This window comes from Embiotoca jacksoni, unplaced genomic scaffold (assembly GCF_022577435.1).
Source record: "Embiotoca jacksoni isolate LCO1_2020_lvr unplaced genomic scaffold, fEmbJac1.0.p SCAF_15, whole genome shotgun sequence".
Classification (NCBI taxonomy): domain Eukaryota; kingdom Metazoa; phylum Chordata; class Actinopteri; family Embiotocidae; genus Embiotoca; species Embiotoca jacksoni.
The window spans coordinates 2,799,118-2,823,065 of NW_027185285.1; the positions used below are offsets into that span (position 1 = coordinate 2,799,118).

At 41.0% G+C, this 23,948-nt stretch overlaps 1 protein-coding gene across 15 annotated transcripts; it reads left to right on the top strand.

Annotated features, from left to right (window-relative positions):
- Nucleotides 1–5,441: 5,441 nt before the first annotated feature.
- On the top strand, nucleotides 5,442–23,858 carry elavl3 (ELAV like neuron-specific RNA binding protein 3). Of its 15 annotated transcripts, none has more exons than XM_069148822.1 (8): nucleotides 5,443–5,943; nucleotides 12,921–13,140; nucleotides 13,231–13,334; nucleotides 15,540–15,693; nucleotides 15,845–16,070; nucleotides 16,615–16,668; nucleotides 17,230–17,268; nucleotides 18,049–23,858. In XM_069148822.1, the coding sequence occupies exons 1-8, from the start codon at nucleotides 5,935–5,937 to the stop codon at nucleotides 18,395–18,397; spliced, it is 1,155 nt and encodes a 384-aa protein (XP_069004923.1). In that variant the 5' UTR covers nucleotides 5,443–5,934; the 3' UTR covers nucleotides 18,398–23,858. The 15 variants fall into 15 exon arrangements, with proteins under 15 accessions (XP_069004927.1, XP_069004931.1, XP_069004923.1 ...); XM_069148819.1 differs by having other exon boundaries at nucleotides 5,444–5,943; nucleotides 15,842–16,070; XM_069148823.1 differs by having other exon boundaries at nucleotides 5,444–5,943; nucleotides 15,842–16,070; nucleotides 18,070–23,858.
- The last annotated feature ends 90 nt before the right edge of the window (nucleotides 23,859–23,948 follow it).

The window sequence follows — 23,948 nt, forward strand, 5'->3', positions numbered from 1 at the left end:
GAAAATCTCCGCTTTAACCTCCACCCTTGTCTTGACCTTTCCCGTACAGGGGCAGAGAGTGCAGTGCAGCAACAGGACACATCTGCTACAAGACAGCTGTTAAGTCTCCTAATGTTGATCCTACAGTTGGGGTTCGGAGAGTGGGGCTAAAGGTAATCATTGCTGAATCACTCAGTGTAAGCTTAATTGCTCCGAGACACACAAACCAACATCTTTTGGTAATCAACCCTCCATCAGCCACAAAGCAGCATATTCAGCTAATAGGACAGAAGAAATATATTTCTAGTGTTCTTCACTAATGAATTGTAGCGAATCAGTTGAATATTTCTTGGTATGAGCAGGCACACTTTCTCCTCTGCCTACATTACATGCATGGATGCATGCTATGCTGTCACTCTCTAACCAAGATTTATGGAAATATCCCTTCAAGCTCCAGTCGGTGCAGTGCACAGAGCACGCAGCCATTAGTGTGCTGCCATGTTTGAATATATGCAGATGTATGCATGTAATATGTTGAGTTCTTTACAGCATTTGCTTTAGACTTTTTATAGGTTCTGTGCTGCAGGAAATGACTAAACCCCCCCATCACCATTACCACCAACCCCACACCCCCGTCCTACCACCATCCTCCAGTCCCTAAGGGTTCAAGCACCCAAATCAATTGAAAGAAAGAAGAGTGCACTGTGGTCCTCCCCCTACATCTGTCAGGGAGGGAAAGCAGGAGGGGCCACACTCACGAGCCATACAGGGGAACAATATCACTCCATCTGTCACAAACCGTTTCATCTTTGATGGAGTGAAATATAGCTCACAAATACATCTACCTCTATATCATCGATATGAATTAGCTTACTGGTGCCCAAGCCTCCATCAATTCCCAGAAGCGTATACGCAGTGGCTTTTTGTCTCATATTACCGTCCTCCCACCAGACAGCACTCTGTAGCCTCCTTGAAAATGATGCTTTTAAGCCAAACAGCAGGTTAAAAGAAATTGTCCCACTTTACACAGTGAGCCAGTTAATGAAAATGGAAGACAAGCAAGCAACAAAATGTACATGTAAAAAGTTGCAGAATGAAACTACGGAGCAGCGAACCTGAAAGCTGAATGAAAGCGAAGGCACACATTGTATTTGGAGAAAATACTGGGGGGAAAAAAAAGTAAGATGCAATCTGCTAATAACCAGAGTGCTCTTTCATATTTAAATGGTGCTGCTGCTGTGCTTGGAGGATGGGTGTGGCCGCCTGATTCTTCTTGCCTCCTGAGCTGTCGCGGCTTTGTGACGTCCGTGATCCCATTTGCTCTATTAAATTATGCTATCGGAGTGGACACTGTTCAGTGCAGAGGACGAAATGACTACGTCGAACAATAACCGTCGATGTTTACGCTGCTGCACACTGATCGCCAACAAAATAAGGTAGCCCAGTGATCCGGTAAGCTGTAAGAACAGCACAAAATGGCCTGACTGCTTACTGGAGGGAGGAATGAAAAAAAAAAAAAAAAAAAAAAATCCCATATCCCCAAGAGCCATCATGCATCTCTCTCAGCAGCAGGTAGAGCTGCAATCTCAGTCATTCATATTTAATTCCACAAGAGTTTCCGGCCAGACTAATGTGCTATTGATTTCAAGTCTCCTATTACTGAAAAGGGGAAGGGCCATGAGGGGGAGAGAGCTGGACTACAGGGCGAGGAGACTGGAAGAGGAGAGGAAGAAGGAGGAGATGGAAGGGGAGAAAAAAAGAGTACAAGGGCTAAATCAGTGAGCTTTTCTAGAAAAGGTTATTCTATTCAGACTGCTCATCTCGTCTATCTAACGATCTGCTTTTTCACTGCCAAGTAAATACAACAAATTCAACATGAAAGCGCAAATAGATTTTAGGTTGAAGGCTGGAAATGTGTTTTCAATTATTTACTGTTCATTACAAGCATTTACAGCTCAGCATAACAGAACAGGCACACTCGCACCTCTAGACATTTTGTCTGTCACATGTATTTTTTTTTTTTCTTCCATGTCAGATAGAAAGAAGGCAGCAGGGGAAAAAAGCAGGAGAAAAAAACAAAGAGAATGTCTAAGAGCTTTGTGTATTTAAGGTCTCTCCCTAGATACCAACTCAGACAGGACAAAATGAAAGATTAATATCCACGGCTTTATATTTAAAAAGGTTTTTAAGTAAAACATGGTTGCAGTAAAAGTGGTTAGTCTTGCTTAACTCAACCTCAAAGCCACATGAAAATTCACACACTCATGAACCCGTGGAGGAGATCATGTTATGATTAACACATATTTATCAGCATGTATGATTTTTCCTCGAATCAAATAATAATAACTCAAAAAGGGTTGGACATAACCTGCTCTTCACTGAATACATTCAAACAAAAGGCAGATACTGTACACAGAGAATTAAACGGGCACATGGAAAGCAGAATATAATACATAAATAAAAAAAAATGACAAGAGCGTCTACTTCAGAGACTTCCTCCCACCAGCCTGTCTACTCTAATAATAGCCCAGAGACAACACATCCAGACAGACAGAGGGAGAGAAGGATGTAGAGAGGAAGAGAGAGACAGAGGAAGAGTGCAAGAGTGAACCCAGGAGGGAGACCACATGAAAATTGCCAAATAATACATAAAGGGTAGAATTAGGCCAGTTGCCATTATCAACAAATGTCCTTTTAAAAAGAGGCTAATTTATTTTTGGAAGCTTTCCTGAAAGCAATAACTGCTTCACTGCTGCTGCCACAAAACCCCCCAATTGCCACGAGCCAGGCCTATAGTAGAGAGACCACTGAATTAACCAGACCTGAGGCTGAATCATCCTACCCATCCCCCAGATACACTGTCATAGTGTCACTCTCTCACTCTCCCTGTCTCCCCCCCTCCCGTCTCTCCTTCTCTCTCTCTCACACACACACACAAGGCCACTACCTTACCGCAGGGCAATGGCAACAGGCATTCGGTTTTGACGTAATACTGTGAGAATAATAGAGACGAGGAGACAGAAAGGGCGCAGGAATTCAGATTTAATGTCTTTAGAATTTAAAAAGTTAAGTATCATCATATATTCACAGCCCAGATTTCTCATTTTATGAATTTGTAACTCATACTATTGATGTGTTGGTAGTGCTGTATAGATATAACTGTATTAAAATCAAACATTCTATGTAAAATGTGCGCATTTGATGTTCCTTCTACTGTGTTTTCTGGGAAAATTATGCAGTTAGCAGTGTTTCCCCTGTGTGTTGATGAACTTCAAAATCAGTGGACTAATTTTGTTCATCTCTCTGGCACCAAGGTGCATTCCGTAATATACTGAAAGGAAAAGACCATTGCAGCAAGACTCCTAATCACCACTACTGGAGGAACCCTTAACAATAAGAAAATAATCAGTAGAATAACAAAAAGGCTTTTAAGCAAAACCAATGCTTGATCCTTTGATTCAGTGATGTACAATAGGCGCTTCAAATGCCCTCTTACCCACGGGGAGGATTCAGCTGCCGTGCTACTAACCGGGACTCTAATGAGGGGCCACAATTAAGCCCATTTATTCACATTAAGTGTGAACTGTAAGTGGGGCTGCAGTCAGTTGACGGACCTGGGCGCCTTTGTGTTACAAGAGCCGCTTTTATTCAGCAAACAAAGACGGAAAAAACATAAGCACCTAATGACTGAATCTCGCCATCTCTCCTCAGACGTCCATACACCGCGGCACAAGCACACACGCACACGTGTGCATTTGCACACATGGGCACACACTCGTCCTCCCTCTAACAAACTGACTCAAAGGCTCCAACGCATCCAGGCTGAGTTGAGTCACTGCTTGTCAGAACGGTGGGGGCGGGGTTAAGACAGACTGACAGTGGGGCTCCATCTCTATCCTCTTATTAACGCTTAACGAGTGCTTTCCTCATGCAATATTCATCTCCACTAATATCATCCAAGCTCTGAGCCAAGCTTGCTACTTATGTAAGGCAATTATGTAAAATATCAGACAGGGCCCATGTTCAGAATCTGACTGGAAGAGAGCTGCAGGACAATGACAGAAAGGAAGAGGGGCGATACAAGAGCGAGGTGGAAGGAGAGACTGTAAGGTGGGAGAAACAGTACAAACATACAGTAGGATATAAGGCAATGAGAATACGTTATGTGTCCTGTGGTATATCTTCATGTGAGGCTAGTAAAATCTATCCACAGATCGATCAAAAGCAAGTGGCCAGCGTCAATAACGCAAACAATTTCCTCCCTCACACCATCATTCTTTACAGCCACAGACATCTGAGGATTCCTCAAGGTCACTTCAGGAGAGATAATCTGAGGAACCGATCACATCAGCACCACTCGTCCAGTCAACAGTAAAAAAAAAAAAAAAATTAAAAAAAATACACAGGAGACATTAATTCAATACAAAAATTTCTTTCACCATCTCACTTCCTCAAATGAACAAAAAAACCCAGACTCATCCACAAATAAACAAACATACACTGATTTATGCACACTTCCACGCACACCCACCCCCCCAGGTCAAGGCCCTATGGGGGTCTGCACAGAAATAGGTCATTTGTCACACATGATGTCCCGGGGCAGGGGATGCATTATAGATGAGCCCAAACAGCATGTCTCAGTGAGCACTCACCACACAGCTAAGGACATAGGAGGGAGCAGCAGGAGGTGGACAGAGAGGGCTGAGAACTACTCAGGAAGGGGATACTTTGACTGTAAAGTGAGACAAAAATCACTGATGGCCACGTTGTTGTTCATAAAGCAAAGAAAAAACATCTTTCAGCACAGCGTGGTCACGGCTACAACTGCGACTTTCTCAACTTTTTCCTGAATGGACATGAATTAATTCAGCGGGAATTTAATTTGTTATTCTCATGTCCGCACCTGACCGTATAGCTAACCATCTGCTTTGGGAGGTTCAGGAATCATCCACTCATTGGTGGCAGTATGGGTTAAATGCTTTGTTTCTAGCCACAATTCACACCCAATCATTGCATATTTCTGTCATCTTCCACTTTGCTTTAATTCTGCTGAGAATGTGGACTCAGAAAGTCTGCTGATCTGCGCTGTAAATTGCTTTTATTTGCAAAGACAAAGGCGTACGGAGTGCGATGGTTTGCTATGGTTTCAGACAGGCCCAAATGGAGAGTACGAGAGAAAGGAAGGGGCTGTGCTGAGGCAGAAGTAAGTGCAAAGTGTGGGGAAGGAGAGAGACAAGTCCACTGTCTTCTGCTGCACCCATCTGTTCCGAAAGTGCAGGTGGAGCCCTATTCACTCCGCTCTGTGTGTGTGTGTGAAGAGGGGGGCAGGAAGAAAGGAAGGGCAGCGAGAAGGAGGGAGTGGAGAGATGGAAGGGCAGGGATGGAAGAGGGAAGAGGGGGAGGACTCTTGGTGATCTCTCCTGAAGGGGATAATGGGAGAGGAGCGCATTGCAATGGCTGCCATGTAGTACCCTCCCTGCACAATTAGCCAATCAGCAGCGCGCTCTGCCAGCCAGGAGGATGCATAAAAGAAGAACATTGCAGCAGAGGCACAGAAGGAGACTGCGAGAGGAGCAAGGAATTACACACAAAAAACAGCAGAACCAGAACACCCTCCCCTGGACACACCCTGCTGAGGATCACTGCTTCTTTTTTTTCTGAACCATCGCCCACGCCACTCGGAGAGAACGCTCTCCCTCATCACCATCCAGTAGAAAACCCCTTTCTCCTCATTTTCATCCTATAGAGGACACCTACAATCTCAGAGGGCTGAGATCCCTTGGCAAAGATTGTATTTTTTTCCTTTTTTTCTTTTTTTTTTCTTTTAATTTGGACTCCTGACAGAACACAGAAGGGCCATATAATATAAAGGCCGAAGAGCATACAAGACACCCAGCCTTCAGCTTCAAGACCAGTGCAAAGAAGGACCTAGATTTCTTTCATTGTACGTCAAGAATGGTTACTGTACGTATGACTCTATTTCTCTTATTTTTGTGAGGGGGATGCTGTAGCATCACACTTCCATTGCATCTCAGCCCTTTTGTGTTGGATTTGTTGTTAGCTGCATGTACACATGTGTTGTGGCCATAAACAGATTCATTTACCATCTTTGCTGCTCGCATATCTTTTGTGGAGATGAGTATCATTTTGAGTGGAGCTCCAGGGTGATGCCCACATGCCAAAACACAGAGGAGCTTTGGGATTAGTGTCCTACGTTTTGTCCGATATGCGTTGCCATATTATTATGATAAGATTAACGATCGATACAGGCAACTAGCAATCTCATACTGAGTGATGCGCCATGCCGGCTGCGCTCCAGCCTGCAGTCATTCTCAGCGCTGGATAAAGTCTTTATCCTGCCATTTTAGATAGCAGAGGTATTACGTTTTAGCATTTCGGCCACTCGACTGTAAATATCGCGGCTCTCAATATATTTCTTTGACGATCAAGAGTCAAGGTTTAGGAATTCCGCAGGATTACAGCGGTGGAGAAGGAGAGATGCGATGAGGCGCTGCGCTCAGTGGGGGGAGGACAGGCTGTCTTTGCCTGGTGCGGCACAAGGATGCTGGAGACGGGATTCTGAGACAAAACATGATGCCTCGGAGGCTGCGGGCCCATCCAGCAAGGCAAAGGAAAAAAAGGGTCGAGTCACTCCGAGGGAGGGGGGGAGGGGGGGGAATTACGCATCCATTGGTTAGAATTGAATCAGACAAAGTCCAAATTCCTCAGGGTTCTCGTTGCGATGCAACCTAGTAAATGGCCTGGAAATCTCAGAGGCCGCGACAGTATCGGGCCGCGTACGGACATCTCCATTTTAAAGCGCATTTCTCCAAGTATCACATCACGTATACGTACAAGATGGCCATGCTTGCGTTGCGCTTGTCGGATAAAAGGAGATGGGAGCGCTTGATAAATTAGCTTTGCTGTGCGCCGACGGCCGGATTGGGCGTGTCTCTGCTGGACTTGAGCACCAAACGAGGGCCTTGAAGCCTCAAACGGCCTATTCCACTTTGCCTCTTGACACGCTCCACGCTTGAAAGCAGATAGTTTATTTAAGCAGGCCAATTAAGACCAGACGCATTTACATAAAATTACAGAAGTGAGACAATAAATAGGAAACAGGGAGTCAGCGTGGATGCTGCTGATGGTGCAACCTTAATATTACACACAGGTGTTAAGAAGTCTGTTTATGAAAGTCAGACGTAAAAAAAAAATCACTATTAGTTTCTTTTTTGTTTTAGGAATTACACCATTATTATTTGGATTGCCTGCTATTTACACATAAAATGTTTAGACTGTTCAGTCAGCGGCTAATAATAGTACACAAAATAAATTATTTAGAGGAAACAGGGCGAGAGAGTTGGTTATCCAAATATAGGACCATGATTAACTTTAAGGTCTCATTTCAATGAATTTGAAATGGCCAACTTCGGAAATTATGGAGTTGGTCAGCACTGGCTCGAATTGTCCACCTGACACGTTCAGTCGCAGGTTTTATTTCCTCTTTGTTGTACGTTACCTATTGTCCTTTGCAGGCCTAGACAGTGTCACACCGACAGTGACTGTGGCTCCCTTCCACATGGTCCGCAGTCTTCCATGTCTGTACCGCAGTGGCAAGCAAATAAAAGCGTTGAGTCAGATAACCTTTCCAAGGCACTTACACAATTCAAGGACAAGGACAGTCGAGGCCATCACTGTAAAGCAGTTGTTTGATCTTATAAGTTAAAACTACCGGGCCTATATAGAATTAAACATTTACATTTTGGGACGATTCATTTAAAAGCTTAGAGCAATTTTAGACTGTCCAAAATAAAATGATGGTTGTTTTTGTGTTATGTTTAAAAAATTTTGCAGTTAAGATTTGTCCTGTCTACAACTAGGTTGAGACGTTAAATGCAATTACGTTATGTAAGCGCTGATTTGCCTCCTGTTGCCCCTGACTTCACGTAATTATCAGCATCAAATATAACGCCTGCAGGGAAGAAAGAGGTAGCTACCTTCTTCTGAGGCTGCAAAATGAATCTGTTGGACTACAGTTTATCCTTGCATACCTCTTTTTAGGCAATATAAATTTATTGCACAGGATATATAAAACTAGTATTCATATTGATAGATCATTTTACTAGGGTTATGGAAATACATCATTTTCTCTGATGATATTATTTACAATTATAACAGTGGTCATTGTCCAATGCTCGCCGTGTTAAAGCCGGTTTACCGAGCTTTTTAATGTTCAACTTAATTCAAGACTACTAATTCTGTGAGGGAAAACAATCTCGATAAAGAATAGTAAATAATTGGTGATTCTATATTTGACCATATCACGGCATTTTGGACTTGAAGCTGGCAACTGTAACAATCATTGTTCCCGGAGAGTCTTGCAGCCCCTGGCCACGACACAAAGCGCCACTGTTTACATTAATATTCATAGTGCTGCCATAGCCTCTGCGAGGGAGAAGAGGAGGAACGGGTGGCTCTTTTGTTTGGTCGTTTCAATACGTTTATTCAGCAAATAGGCGCTCCGGTTCATGAATGCCTGCAGAGCTCACAAGTCTTGCCTTTTAAAAGAAGGGGGGGTTAAATAAAATTAAAAAAAAAAAACACACAAAAAAACCCCAGAGAAATCGAGGGATTCTGTTATGCATTTGCCAAATTGAAATGATCGGGGGGGAAAAAACAAATTCTGTTAATAACTGGGATTAAAATGCTTTTAAAAATCAACAAAATATAAATAAGGAGGCCTCGGTGATGTTTGGTTGTTTCACGGCCATCTGTGGCCTCAAATAAGATCGTCCGAAAGCCACTCCCTTTTTCAGCACGCTGGATAGCGCCCCGGATGCTGCAAGGGCTTGCAAGGCAGATTTGTCTCCCCCAGCCTTTGACGTTGTCTCCCATCGTCTTATCAAAGCGCCACATAACTCCGGGATCTGAAATCTTGTAGAAATCTTTTATTTGTAGTCTGCGGAGCGGAGAATAGGATGGAGTCTCAGTGCATGGCTGACATGAGCTGTGACTCCTGTCGTCCTGTTGTGTTACAGCTGCCACCATGATCCCTTAAGCTGCAGAGAGTGTGGCTAATGCCCTTTGTTTGGGATAATCCTGTAATCTGTGTTATTTAGAAGGCTCATTTACACTTTAGCCTAGCATTCAGTTTTGATTCATGCCTTCGAGAAAAAAAAAATCTTGATATAATGCATTATAATGTGAACTAGAGACAAGGTTATGAGGAGATATCTTATGTTCAAATTGTAATTCAAAAAATATATCAATTTATATTTACTGTGTGCTTTGATTTATAGTTTTACCTACACTAAAATAAAAAATACATATAATAGACATACAGCAATTGAATTTATTCTACATTAACTTATCTTTCCCAACACTTGCATAAGAAAACTAAATACTGACGGTGAGAACATCTTTTTGTGTTACAGACATTCAAACTGTATGTAAAATTACGAACTGGGAGAGACTTCTCCTTCTGTACATTACAGCCTTAAGTGCTGTACTGCATCTGGAGCAGAAATGAAATGGAAAAGCTGCTTGTATGCATCAGAAGACAGACAACACAGAATGCATTTACAATTAGTCCTCTAATGCTTCTGTGTTTTGTAATTTAATAGTGTACAGTGTAGGTGGTACGTGTGCTTGGCAGTGGAGGCAGGGCTCTTGTTTGCGTGCAAGTCTGGGTTCATGTGTTTGGCAGTGGAGGCAGGACTCTTGTTTGCGTGCAAGTCTGGGCCCATGTGGAGGCGATGCTGATGCAGTCCATTAAATATTAAGGGAGATCTCACAGAACCCCAAAATAGAAAAAAAGCAGAGGGGGACACAGAGCTGCCATAACAACTGAAATCATTGAGCAATTTTTCTACAATTTTTTTTTTAAATCCTTATTTCTTTGGCACATTTTTGTCTTTAGTAGTTAGTCAGAAATATGTTGAGAAAAATTGGGGGCAATTATGTGCAACAAAGGTCCCGGGCCATATTTACACCCAGGATGTGATGCACCCCTGGAGTCACCCTATTTATTGTCTTCATTAGATGAAAATTAATGGAGTTGATAACCGAGGTATACTGAGTTTATTGTGATGATTCATATTATTGTAGGCCTTTCTATAACATTACAATAACTCATCTTCAGTACATAGAAATTCGGTTTGTCTAGACTATTTGATTTTTGTTTGATTTGGTGTACAACATGAAATAATGAAGCAATCCTCTGTAATTTGTATCTATTGTATTTGTTTCTAATAACTTCAAAGCATGTTGTTGCCCTCTATTTCTGTGAAAATCTTAATCTTAGTTGCTGCTTGTGTCAGCCAATCTCTGTGCCCAGCCCATCCTCGGTGGGTCTGTGAATTATATAACTTCACACTGTTCACTGGGAATGTGTGTTCTGCCACGCTGAGGGTTATTTCAGTTGGCGAGTCAAATTTGCCCTAATATGTTTTTTTTTTTCTGTTGTTTTTTTTTTTGCCTTCAAAATGTTTTTGTTATATTTGGGACACACTCAGTTGCTCATATTTCTGTTAGTCACATGTATCGCATCGCAACGTACAAGGTTTATATTGCCATAAATATAACATAACAGCCAAATTTCACCTTTTTTTTATCAAGACAAGTAACCCATCATCATTTATAAGGGCACAAAAATGATATTCAGGTGGCATTTTAGTTGTGCATCAAAATCTTTACGTGACAGATTGCTTTTTTATGTCATTCGCCCTTTGTGCGTAGATGCATGTTTTGAAGTATCTTATTTTTAGGCCATCTTATCTCTGTCACTGTGCTACTTCTCCCCTTGTCATTATCAATTTGACTTACTGATATTCTCTGATTCTACAAAGCCATATAATGTGAATACAAGGCAGACAAATCTAACCTGTATATCCGCTAATAATAAGCGCAGACAAACACACATTCAGCTCAAAGTAAGAAAGCCATTCAGACAATGCAGAAACAATGCAGTCTTTGAGGGGCTGGTACCTGGGCAACGCGAGTCAAGGTGAGGCTCAAAGCTAGACTGACGGTTACACAGACGAGTGGAAAAAGCATGGTTCGTTGAACCGATCCATTCACTGGCACAAGACAAAGAAAGAGAACACAACATGATGAATGCATTCAGAGATACAAATGAAGAAATGTTATTTTTTTTTTAGTGATGTAATTAATAACACATTAACACAGCCTATATGGATACAACACAGCAGTGGATTTACAAGAGATGATAAGAGGTAAAAAGAAGGAAATTCAGATGCTGACAATAAACAAACAAACTTAAAGAAGCATAAAATGCCTACTCTGCTGACATAATAAAAACAAAGCTGATTGTGCATTATTAGAGGACATGATGTAAAAAGCCAGGGGCTATTGGCCAGGTAAACATTTCTGTCATAAAGGATGTTTATGTCTCAGTGACATCTGGACTAAGGTGGGAAATTCCCTGAATATAATGTTGAAATATTTCTGAAGCTTCATTAATTAAGTCCCTTTGTTGCTTTGGACTTCACTGTAAGACCCCAAGGGCTTTAGAGAAGACTCATTTAGCCCTTTTGACTCACATAGCACTCACCAGTTAAAGATCTGCAACAGCTCGATCCCACAACCTGACAGAACTATTTACATGTTGGCCCCCCTAGCACACAAGCATTATGTATGCCTGTTTATCCAGGCAATTTACAAAGCTGCTGTAACAAAGTATTGAAATAAAAAAATTAATAAAATGCAAGCAGTTTAGTTAAAAATATATACTGCAAATGCCCACACAGGGCCATTTTGAAGAGGTTATATTTGAGTTGCATCACTCAATAAACACATTCTAACTCTGAACACACATACTTATAAAATTTGATAAGTGAAATTTAAATATTTAATGATATCAGAGCATTAATTGAACCGCAAATGAAAATAACCGATAAATGCACATCATTATATTCAAAATGTTCATCCAAAACTGAAAGTAAAATTAAAGTAGTTGATGATGAGGCTGAAACTGTCACTGGTTTAAAAATGATACCTCTAGGATATATTTTCTAATTCAAACAGCTGAACAAAAGAGTAGAACCATCACCATCACCATAACCATCACTATCACCATCAACATCACCTTCAAAGTAAGTCACGACATCCTGTAATCTATCGATACATTGAAATTATTTGTATTTAAAAAGAGTTTGCAGTCTTTTATTTTGACTTTAGAAGTAATCAGACACAAAGAGCAAGGTGTTGAGAGTGAGGAAGGGGAAAACGGGGCAGCACATTTTTTTTCTGACCTCAAGGGGCTCAAGTTAAGCACCATGGTGCACACCAGAGTATCACGAGAGATACAAACAGGACACTAACCCTCCACTTATAATAATAAAACCAGCCGATTATAAAGGAACCTTAACACAGTCAGAAGAACAAACATGTAATCCCGATTTATTCTTTTTAACCAAGGCATGATATTCCAAATTTGTCGTAGCGCTAAATCCATTTAACAATGTCCCTCTCCCTTTTGTCCATCATCTCGACCTCTGCCACTCCTGATTCCCCCGACTCGCTTGGCAGCCTCACACACCACCATCACTATTATCCATTCCTGTGTAACGATGTAATGGTGTTTGACCCTGGAAGAGAGTGGGGGGAGGGGAGGAGTAAGGAAAAGGGACTGTGACATCTGCAGGACCAGAGGCAGGGAGCGAGAGATGAGGAAAGATGGGGTGAAAAGGGGGGGAGGGGAGATGATAAATCAGACCCTATATCCATCTCCATTTTAGCAATGCTGATTTCCAACCTTTCCCTCTGACAATGACAAAGTGGGCAGTCTGTTGTGTGTATAGCTTCTACTTACATATATATTATAGTGTGTTAAATATTAGACATGAAGCATATTAATGCCACTGTATATCGCCGCTGTGTCTCTTTATAAATTATGAATCTAACTCCACCCTCTTCCTCAGCAGATAATCAGCACCATGGAAACCCAGGTGTCCAACGGTCCAAGCGGAACCAGTCTGCCTAATGGCCCGGTCATTAGCACAAATGGCTCCACAGACGACAGCAAAACCAACCTGATCGTCAACTATCTGCCTCAGAACATGACCCAGGAAGAATTCAAAAGTTTGTTTGGTAGCATTGGAGAGATTGAGTCCTGCAAGCTAGTCAGAGACAAGATAACAGGTACAACACCTTCTCTGCACTGAAAATATCATCACCACAACTGGTTTTGATAATCTCAAACATCACTGTGCCTCTTTCCTTTGTCTCCAGGTCAGAGTTTGGGATATGGCTTTGTCAACTATGTGGATCCAAATGACGCCGACAAGGCCATCAACACACTCAACGGTCTCAAACTGCAAACTAAAACAATCAAGGTGAGCAAGCCTCTATTTTCGACCACAATCCCTCTTATTTTTTTTTTATATTCTTGACAGCGTGCCAGACAAAAAGATAGGAAGTGGAGATTTTGTCAAGGGGGCTGTGGAGAGAGGTGGTGACAGACGTGACAGAGGGAGGGGAGGAAAACAAGGAGGAGGAGGAGGAGGCAGAAGGGAGCGGTGCCTAGAACAAAGGAAGTGGGAGAAAGGGTGAAAAGAGAAGGAGAAAGTGGAGGTCAGAAAGCAAGGGGCGGACAGCATGCAGAGGTTATTGTGATGGAAATGTAATTAGGGAGCCTGACTGCAGTGCACCAGGGTCAGTCCAGGTTAGCCCATCTGCCTCCAATCTAGGATAATTAGGGGGGCGCTTTGTCCTAAAATCAGATGAGGGAAAGAGGGAAAGATTATTAAACCCTAATTCCTTCCATCCTCCCCCCTGAACCTGATCAAAGTACATCAAACATTTAGAAAAACTGCAGGGTTGAAAAATCAAATCTCAGAGAGAGAGAAGAGCAGGTGATCTTCCAACAGCTGTTCATGAAAAGAGGCGTTAATTCTGACTCATGACCGATCAAACAATGAGCTTAAAGTCAAGAATTATTTGCTCACTTGGATGAACAAACACATAAAGGCATTTATATAATATAAAAAATATGCACAAGATATCAAATGCAAGATACATTACTTTTATGTTGGAGCAACCATGTACATAAACTGCCATGACAATTATTATACATCATTGTTAATCTTTTCTTTTGACATTCAATAATTATGTGATGTACCCATACACAGACCGCTCCGTTTATAATTACATCCTTAAAAGTCTATTTTCTAATTTAAAAAAAAATAATTCCTGTGGTCAGTAGCATAGTTTTATGCTCCTGATTTTTGCAGGAGGCGGTGAGGATGTGAGGGTGGGGGGCAGCAGTGGAAGGGTAGGGGGTAGCTCAGAGAGCAGAATGCCAATGACAGGATTAGAGGCCATATGGGCTTCAGGCACCATCTGTACTGTGGGAGCGAAAGGGAGAGGGTTAATTATAGGGCAGCCTCTGCTCCCCGAACACAGCAACTCCCCCCTGACTCGTCCAGAACACCCTAATCACTGCACCACACAACCCTCCTGCTCATACAGTCTGTCTGTGTACACAAAAGACACTGGTGCTTAGTGCTGATGGATGAAATCAGAACACCTGTATTCATTTGAAAGATAATATGTTGATATCACAGCTTTCTTTGTGCCGATGCAATAAGCAAAAGAAATTTGACTATGTCTAAAAAAAATTCTTAAGCATTTGTATGCATCATAGCATATGGATGTAAACAATGTGTGCGTGTGTGTGTGTGTGTGTGTGTGTGTGTGTGTGTGTGTGTGTGTGTGTGTGTGTGTGTGTGCGTGTGTGTGTGAATGGTATGTTTATAAGTTGTTAAGGATCTTGCAAGTCTTGTGATGCAGTTATATTGTTTGCTGTTTGCCTGTGGAGCTGTTCTCCCCCAGAGAACAGAGACAAAGGAAAGGAGGCAGGACAGGGAGGGCAGCTCAGCCTATCTCAGACAACACTCACTCTGTCTCTTCATCACACACAAACACACCACTCTTAACAATGCGCCGGACCGGACTATCTATCCCAGAATGTGTTCACACATGCTCCCATGAACACAAACACAAAAACAAGAATATGTCTTATCGCTTTTACGATCAATTAGATATTGCTCCGCAGTACGAGATGAAAATGGTCTGAAAGCAGACCAATAGTAAACCATATGGGATATAAACACAGATGCGTGAAAAATGGCCGCGCACTAATTAAGTCACTGGTGAATTCAGGAAAATATATCAACTAAGGCCGATGTTTTTCACTGCGAAACAAAGCTGACATCTGGCCTTGTTAACCGATGATTGGATTCAATTTGGGTTTTGGGTTGCAGTCGTCTTAGAGTGTCTGTGATAGTCCCATTGTGGCTGAGCATGAGCTTAAAGGCACTGATTAAGTCCACACACTTCAAAATGACAACTGGGTGTGTGGAGATAACAAATGAGGATGAATCAGTAGGACCTAAAATAAAGTCTATTGGGAACTTAGTCCAGTTCCACAGGGTCCAAAAAACATGTTTGTGAAGTTAAAGTGATGATTCTTCTCTGATTGAAGCCCTCTAAGACAAATAAAATGCACCTGACTGATTGTTTTAATTTGTGTTTAATAGGTATCATATGCCCGGCCAAGCTCGGCTTCCATTCGTGATGCCAACCTTTACGTGAGTGGACTCCCCAAAACCATGAGCCAGAAGGACATGGAACAGCTGTTCTCCCAATACGGTCGCATTATCACATCCCGCATCCTAGTGGACCAAGTCACAGGTACAGCCTTAATTCATATCTCCTGCTGTGACTCAATACATCTAGATAAACTGTATCTAATTACCCCTAGTCAGTTTAGTCAACCTTGTTTGGCGGCGGCAGTCTCTGATGCCAAGGTAGTAACATTGGTCTGTTTTCTTAATCGGAGCAGGCATATCACGAGGAGTGGGCTTCATCCGGTTTGACAAGCGAAATGAAGCAGAGGAGGCCATCAAAGGACTGAATGGACAGAAGCCTTTGGGTGCCGCCGAGCCCATCACTGTCAAGTTCGCCAACAACCCCAGCCAGAAGACAGGCCAGGCCTTACTGACTCAGCTGTACCAGACTGCTGCCCGCCGCTACACGGGGCCCCTGCACCACCAGACTCAGCGTTTCAGGTACCTAACCTTTAAAAACCTCATGCCACCCCCCACCTATGAGTCCCCTACTAACCAGCAGATAGTCTGAAAGAGATACTGTTTCAAGACCAAGTCTGAGGTAATCCTGCTCTGTTGCTGTGCTTGAGCATATGACAATTGTTAAGTGTGTCAACGTTGCATTGTTTTAGTAAGAATATCATTACTGTGTCAATAGCCAAAGTCAGTCTGCAAAATATTATTTTTTTTATATTTATCAAGCCTCAACTACACCAGAGAATGGCTAACAGTAAATATTTCTCAGTGGCTATGTTTAATCCAGCAGAAGGAGTGGCACTTCTACAAAACAACAAATGTGATTTAGATTTATAATGCGTAAAACTGTGTGGTTTAAAACATTCAAAAAAACAAAAAAATATATCATATATTTTTCTGTCACTATAACACTAACTATTAACCTCTTCCTTTAAGTATTTATCACTATTTTATAGTAAAGAAGGAAATGGCAATATGATATTGTCCCTCCTTCTCACTCTTTTTCCTCTGACTTTCTTTTAAACTGCAGTGTGATCCCTTCACTTGGAAAGGGACCAGATCCAAATAACAGCTCAAAACCAATGTAAGAAACCAGATTTTTCCAAGTACAATAAAAAAGTAAAGCTAAATAAATTTTGGTTTAAATGCCGCCTATGCTTCATAGGCTTTATAGGCATCGTAAAGATTGAAATTGCCAGATGTTAGCCACATCTACATGGGTAATTACGAATAAAGCCTTTGAAAGGCTTCCAGAACTGAACTTGTCATTGAATCTCACAAACAACTGTAGATAACCTTTGGTTTGGAATGTTCGCTTACTTTTTTTAATCAGTAAATGTAAAATGGCCTAAGTTTCAAGATTTGTTTAGCTTACAATTAATCTATTAAAGGGGATTCTTTTTTTGGGAGCTTAAACGGAACTCAAAATAAAAATAAACAATAAATACCAGCTGAGACCGTATTCAGAGGACTATTTCACACGCCAGCAGTTTGTGGTTGGATGGTTTGGGAGTGCGTTGCAGTGAAGGATGCCCTCTGGAGGCCAGCTGGTGAAGGAGCTACATGATAACATGAAAGCCCTCCCTTCCGTGTAGATCTCATAACTAACTTCTGCATCCCCTTCATTCTCCCTCTTGCGTTGCAGACTCGACAATTTACTAAACGCCAGCTACGGAGTCAAGAGGTAAATGCCAAAGGTGTACTTTCAAAAGCATCCATGCCAAAATAAAACCTCAAACAAAGTGCCCGGAATACCACCTGCTGACTTCATCTCGAAAATCAGATATAATAGCCATGATTCTTAACGCCCTCAGCCCATTTAACCATGTTACCGAAGCAGCTCAGACAATAAAATACTATCTGTAATTGCAAAAAGCAATGATGACGCTTTCTAACAGCAGGGTATTCTGGCATGGCTTTGTTTAACCTTTTCGTTCTTTTGTTTTAATTAATAGAAATAATTTCTATGTATTTATTTATGAACTAACATTGTCAGTTTCAGTTGCTTTAATGTCCCCTTTTTTCACCAGCATGGACATACCAGATTCCGTTTGCGTCTCCTCTGTTTGCTCCAGTTTTTGTATGATTTGATTCCAATTTGCTTTTCATCCCTCTCTAGGTTTCTGTGTTTTGTTCAATACCGTGGTTTCAGTTGAACATTGTGATTCATGTGTTTAATTCTTCCAGAGGCTTTGGTCAGCAGAGAAAATGAGAAAATATGCAGATTGCGTGGGTGTCTGGTCTCAGGGCACGCGGTGTCATTTTGTATGAAAGCAGGTAGTTTGGAGCCACTGTGGTGCCCACACATATCTATCTACTTACTGTACAGCCGAGGGGATGGAGATGGGGTCCCCTGACTCCATACCCGACTGCAAGCGTTATCATTTGTCACACACACATGCTCATAAGAGACAGTGTAGAGCATTGAATGCTGTGTGGAACTTCAGAATGACACCCATGGTAGTTCTCCTACTCTCTTCCCCAGATTCTCACCCATCACCATTGACAGCATGACCAGCCTGGCCGGGGTCAACCTCACTGGTCCAACTGGAGCCGGCTGGTGCATCTTTGTGTACAACCTGTCCCCCGAGGCGGACGAGAGCGTCCTGTGGCAGCTCTTCGGGCCTTTCGGTGCCGTCACCAATGTCAAGGTCATCCGTGACTTCACCACCAACAAATGTAAGGGCTTTGGCTTTGTCACCATGACCAACTACGATGAAGCCGCCATGGCCATTGCTAGCCTTAATGGCTATCGCCTGGGCGACCGAGTGCTGCAGGTTTCCTTCAAGACCAGCAAGCAGCACAAGGCCTGAGCGAGAGAGGCTGCTGGTACCAGCTCCTTCGACCTGCATGGAGAGCAACCTGAGCTCCCTGTGCCATCACTCTACATGGGCCTGGACTGAGTCTCTCTCTGACATAATCTCACGCAAATTCATGAAATGGAAACACAAACACAGACATGAAGATGCACACATAGATGCACACAGGACACAAATGAATCCATACGCAAGCATACACAAGTCAGAGTTCCAAACAAACACACTCGTGGAGTTTTTCTTTTCTCTTTACACAACATGCTAGTCCTTCCCTATATTTGCCTGGATTGAATTAGAAGGGGTACGTAGCTGGTTTGTTGGGTAGGGGCAAGAGCTATCTATTTAGGAGACAGTCTAACGAATGTGACGGAGAATGTGTACGGAGTGCTTTGATTGAATTCAGGCAAATAATGACAACTGATGAACAAAATGATCAAAAATTTACGAATATGTGCAATTTACCCAAACTCTTTCCCCGCCATCTCTCCCATTATCTTGCTGGAGAGGATGTAGTCACTTTTTTTACACTTGGGCATTTTGAATCAGCGATTTTTTTAGATCAAAGAAAATGAAATTAAAAAACAGTGTTCTCTTATATACGTCTATTAAAATATAACTATATATTCAATATTTAAGGTGGTTATAATAGCCGAGTATGTAAGCATTTTCTAGAAACTTTGACTACTGTTTCCTGACCTATTAGGTGGTGCCTAGCGTAAAGGCAGTCTCTCTACCCTATCTGAGCTTCTTAGCTCAGACCCACTATGATTTAGGCTCACTAATGAATACTGGTCACAGAAGAGTAGTCCGAAGGCCGTTAGAATCACTCTTTCCCTCACAGTCTCACACCGAACAACACAATAGTACACTTAAATGTATCACAGAAACACAGTTCAGTAAGTAGAAGATTTACACATATTTAGTCCACTAAAACTGTATTTTTTTCTAATCTATCCTCAAGATGGATTCGATACAAGCAGACTGTCTGTGAACTTAGAGCAGAGTGGCAGCGCTCCCATGGTGACGATGTTCATTAGTAATTCTCCGCTGGGCGAGAGAGTGACGACTGCGAGGGGAAAACCGTTCCGCCACAACACAGCCATGTCAAAGGAAAATACCGGTGTTTTTCTCCCTTTTTGTATCATTTTCTCTGACTGCACCTGTGCTTTACATGATCCAAAGGCCTTTTTATTTTTGCACGGCTTTTGTCAGCCATGATCTGGTGTGGGATTTTGTTTTAACAATGAGAGGTCATTGGGTGCCAAAAGGTTAAGAAAAAAAAATGCTAATTGTCATATCAAAGGCAGGCAGATGATGCTGTTTTTGCTTACGTTTTGATACGTTGTCTTAAGACTGAATTCGATATTTTTTAATGTAATTACGATTCAAGTAGCAGCAATTATAGCTATGAAAAATGGTGAAATGCCACACCCATGGACTGAACAATGATCGAGGCAGCACACATGAGCAAAAACGCAAAGAGCACCGGTATTCTTCTTCAGTCTAGTGCACAGATAGAAGCTCCCTGAATGAATGAGGTCAGCGTTTTACATTTCAGCAGAGTACATGCGATCTACAGTAACAACAGGAGTAGAGCAGATTAAGAGGACTGCAGTTCCTAATGACTGAACATTTAAAACTGACTTAAAGCCGTGTGTGTGTGTGTGTGTGTGTGTGTGTGACGATATCTGGCGATGTAAAACAAAATGTATCACTGATCTATTGAGGAGAAAGATTACCAGCTCCTCCAACTTTGCCAAATGCTCCTCAGTTTTACTTTGAAAAACCCTTCGATTCGCTTAAAAAGCTTCCCAGAAACTTTGAACTCCTGCCCTGTCAAAAAGATGACTGTACAACATCAAGCTTACAAATAAGTGTCATAATTAGACTTCTGTTTACAACAGAAAAGTATCTATTTATTTGCTTCAGATCTGTTTGGCACTACCACAAAAATAGCATTTCTAAAATATCCCCAACCCAATTGCATGAAAATTATTTATGGCACCTTTGATGGAACATTAAGGCCAACCTGTCTAGTTGAAATGTCTGTTACAGCCCAGACTTCAGATTTACCATGGGGAGAGCTAATGTCTTTTCAATATCAAGACATATGCACATGATAATAGATGAAATAAGGTCAACTATATTCAAGACATTTTTGCTTTTGCTTTTCTAAATGACGCTGTGTTAGCCAAAGAGGACGATCTCTTTGAAAGGATTACATTAGAGATAAATCTATTTTTATACATACAAAGGAACAAGACCTTGTGCTGAATTTTTACAGATTCTTAAGCTTGGAAAAATTGGGACATCGCATGGCTTTATTTTAAACCCTCTGATCTTTGCAGAGCAAGGGGGAACAAGCATGCGGTGTATGGGTGGGGATTTAGGGAGGGGGCGAAGGAACAATGTATCTCATACAAACTTAACTGTCTAACCATATCCAAACGCTTGAAATGAACCGAACAACACCAAATTTGATGTAAAAAAATAAATAAATTTAAACAGTTGGGGGTATAACCTGACAAAACACATCTGTACTTTTGAGTGCTTAGACACACTCGCATCTCTTAGTCATGAAGTTGTGTACAGTGTTGCTTCAACGATGGTGCAGTGAAGTGAAGTTCTTTGACTTGAGAATCCCAGACAACGCTGCAGTGAGAACGGCTCGTTGCCCAGCTGAAAAACTCAATAGCTGCTTGCAAAAAAAAAAAGAAAAAAAAAAAAGGTCAAATGCAGATTCAAACAGAGACGCAGATTCATAATGAACATTGAGCATGAGTCTTCATGATTAGATAGATTTGATTTTTGCCAAAGAATTGCTTTGCAAGTCAGTACCAAGAAGGATAAATTAAGACTAACTATATTATTCCCTGAGTAATTGCTGTACAAATCTATGTTATTTATTGAATAAGGACCCTCTACGATTTCAGTTATCATTATTTTTGAACGTATAAGTTGCGCATATCAGTTTACATTTGTAAATCTTGGAACCACTAAACCAAATGCTAAAATGAAACAGATGCAAGCAATCCCATTTGCACACGTTTAATGCAGACGCTGAATAATACAAGGCATATACAAAATTCTATTTGACATATCAATTCATCAATTGACAAAAGGAAAGTTGCATCCAACTAATGTATTTCCCCTGACATTTAGATCATCTGCTCTGTCTTTATCCTTTAAAACCGTCAACATTGCACCACTTTAAATACTCCTCTCACTCATACTGTTTCATCCCTTGAAATACTCTGAATGATTGTTGCTGGTGTGTCCAGAGCTGGCCATATAAAAGGACGAATCGAGCTATTTTTGGGTCGAGCAATTTGCAGGAGATAGCACAGTAGGACTGAGCACTTGGTAAGACCAGTGATAGACGTTAGGAAGAACCGAGATAACATGCCGCGGTGAACTGCAGCTGGAGTTGTTTACCCAGCCATGTCCAATGGAGTACAGTCAGCACCCACAAACCAAACCCACAGTCGGAAATGCCCTTTTCATACACAGCCTACACAAAAACCTACACCTCGATGTACAGCAGAGAGCCAAGGACCATGGCAGGAAACAGTACTACACTGCTTGAGCAACAACAATAATCATTTAAAAATACAAAAAAAAACTTTCCTATGGAACAGTAAGTGCAATGTGCTTTGTTTTTATATTGACTGAGAACAAATGATATATATTTTTTAAAAAAGAAATTAAATGTCACACTGAAAAGGTTTTGCGGAATAGTGAAAGGAGCAAAAATGTTGGACAAAAACATTCAAATGAACAGACTAATTATTAAATCAAACAAGCAATGAGAGCTCTGATCTTAAAAAGAAATTCCATTGTCACTTCCTCAGCCCCCTAATTTGTGCTCTGACCATGCAAGCTCAAACAAACTGCATTATTTGGCTGACTTAATAGATCAATTCTCTATGACCTTGAAAGGAATACTGTCTAATATATCATCAGTTTTAGCCCATGTCGATTTCAAATATAATTTTTTTCCTGTAATTTATTGATTTCATTTACATATCAAGACTCACTTGTTAAATTAGCGTATTTGTGTTGTTGCTGTTGCCATAGAGAACACACATGGGTCAAAGATTATGTTTGGTTGCATTGATTGGGTACATTTTGTTATTTTTCTTCCATTATTTAATTAGTTGCAGTTTTTACAGTGTATGCAGATTTTAGACTTAGTTAGATTTTTTTATTTCAATCAAACTGTGTTCAATTGTGTTTGTAAAGTCTGTGGTAGCTTTTGTTGCAACATAAAATAATTTAAACAGAAAAAATTCAAAATAGCGCCAACAAACTTGTATTATTTGGGCGACTTTAAGCTTGTAGTTTTAACTTATTGTTAACTTAAAAACTATTTATTATGATTATTATTATTGCCTCGTATAAAGTATGTTTTGTGTATATTTATGGTTTATTTCATTATATTTGCAAGTTTAAAAGACTTTAAGTTTGCCAAAATTGTGGTTACACCATTATGTTTCTTAAAAAGGGGGACAAATAGAAAAACAGCTTTAGAAGTACAATTTGGAAACGTTCTCCATAGTCAAAGAATGCACTGCTATATTTAACTAATTGAAGTGTATAAACATACATGCTGTGTGCTAGATGTTATGCCTTTACTGCCTGTGTTCTGTTTGTCTTGTTAAATGAAAATCTTTTAATTATTTAATCTAATCACAGTCTTGTTTTTTCAACCACTCGATGAACCCCTGAGACATGGAGCAGCCCCTGTAGCGAGGCTTTGGCCCATTTGAGGGTCCGACGACTATCCAGGACCAGAGGGGGATGTCCTCGGTTTAATATGCTCACAAGATGCTTTCCTGTTTATGCTGATGGATTGATTTACAAAAAGGGTATCAAGAGTAATGTTTCTGTAAAAGCATTGTATTACTGGAATCACCTGTATCAATTTCAGTGTCAATTTGTGCTATTGAAACAAAGGCGTTCTTTGGCACCGATACACATTTGGAAACCCAGCCAAGAGCTCAAAACAAAAAAAATATTACGGAGCTCAGACAAGCTGCAGGAAGGTTTTCTTGGGAGTCTCTAGGGTAGTAAAGGGGTGAGTGGTCCTTCTGTTTCTCAACCAACTGTATTTTGTGTCTATTTATTTAGAAGAGGGGACGCAGTAACTTAGTGATGTTTTTCTTACATTTTCCTGGAATGGTAGAACAAATCAAAAAGGTGAAAATGATCAAAACAAGTTCTGCCGACACCAATGTCGGGGGAAAAAAAATACAAAATCTCATACTTCCAAACATGACCAAATGAACAATGTCAAAATTTAACAAAGAAAAAAAAAAAGAAATAAACCTTTCAGTTTAGACTAGGATATTTATTACTGGGATTTCAGCTGAAGACGCTTGAAGACTTTTTCATGGAATTGTTTAATTATTTGTACTTTACATGCCAGAAAAAAATAAAATAAAAGTTACAAATATGACTGAGCCAATCTTTATTGACTGTCAAAACAATAATAAAAGTTCAACCAAACGGATTAAAATAATTGTATTTTACCATAACGTAGTCACCT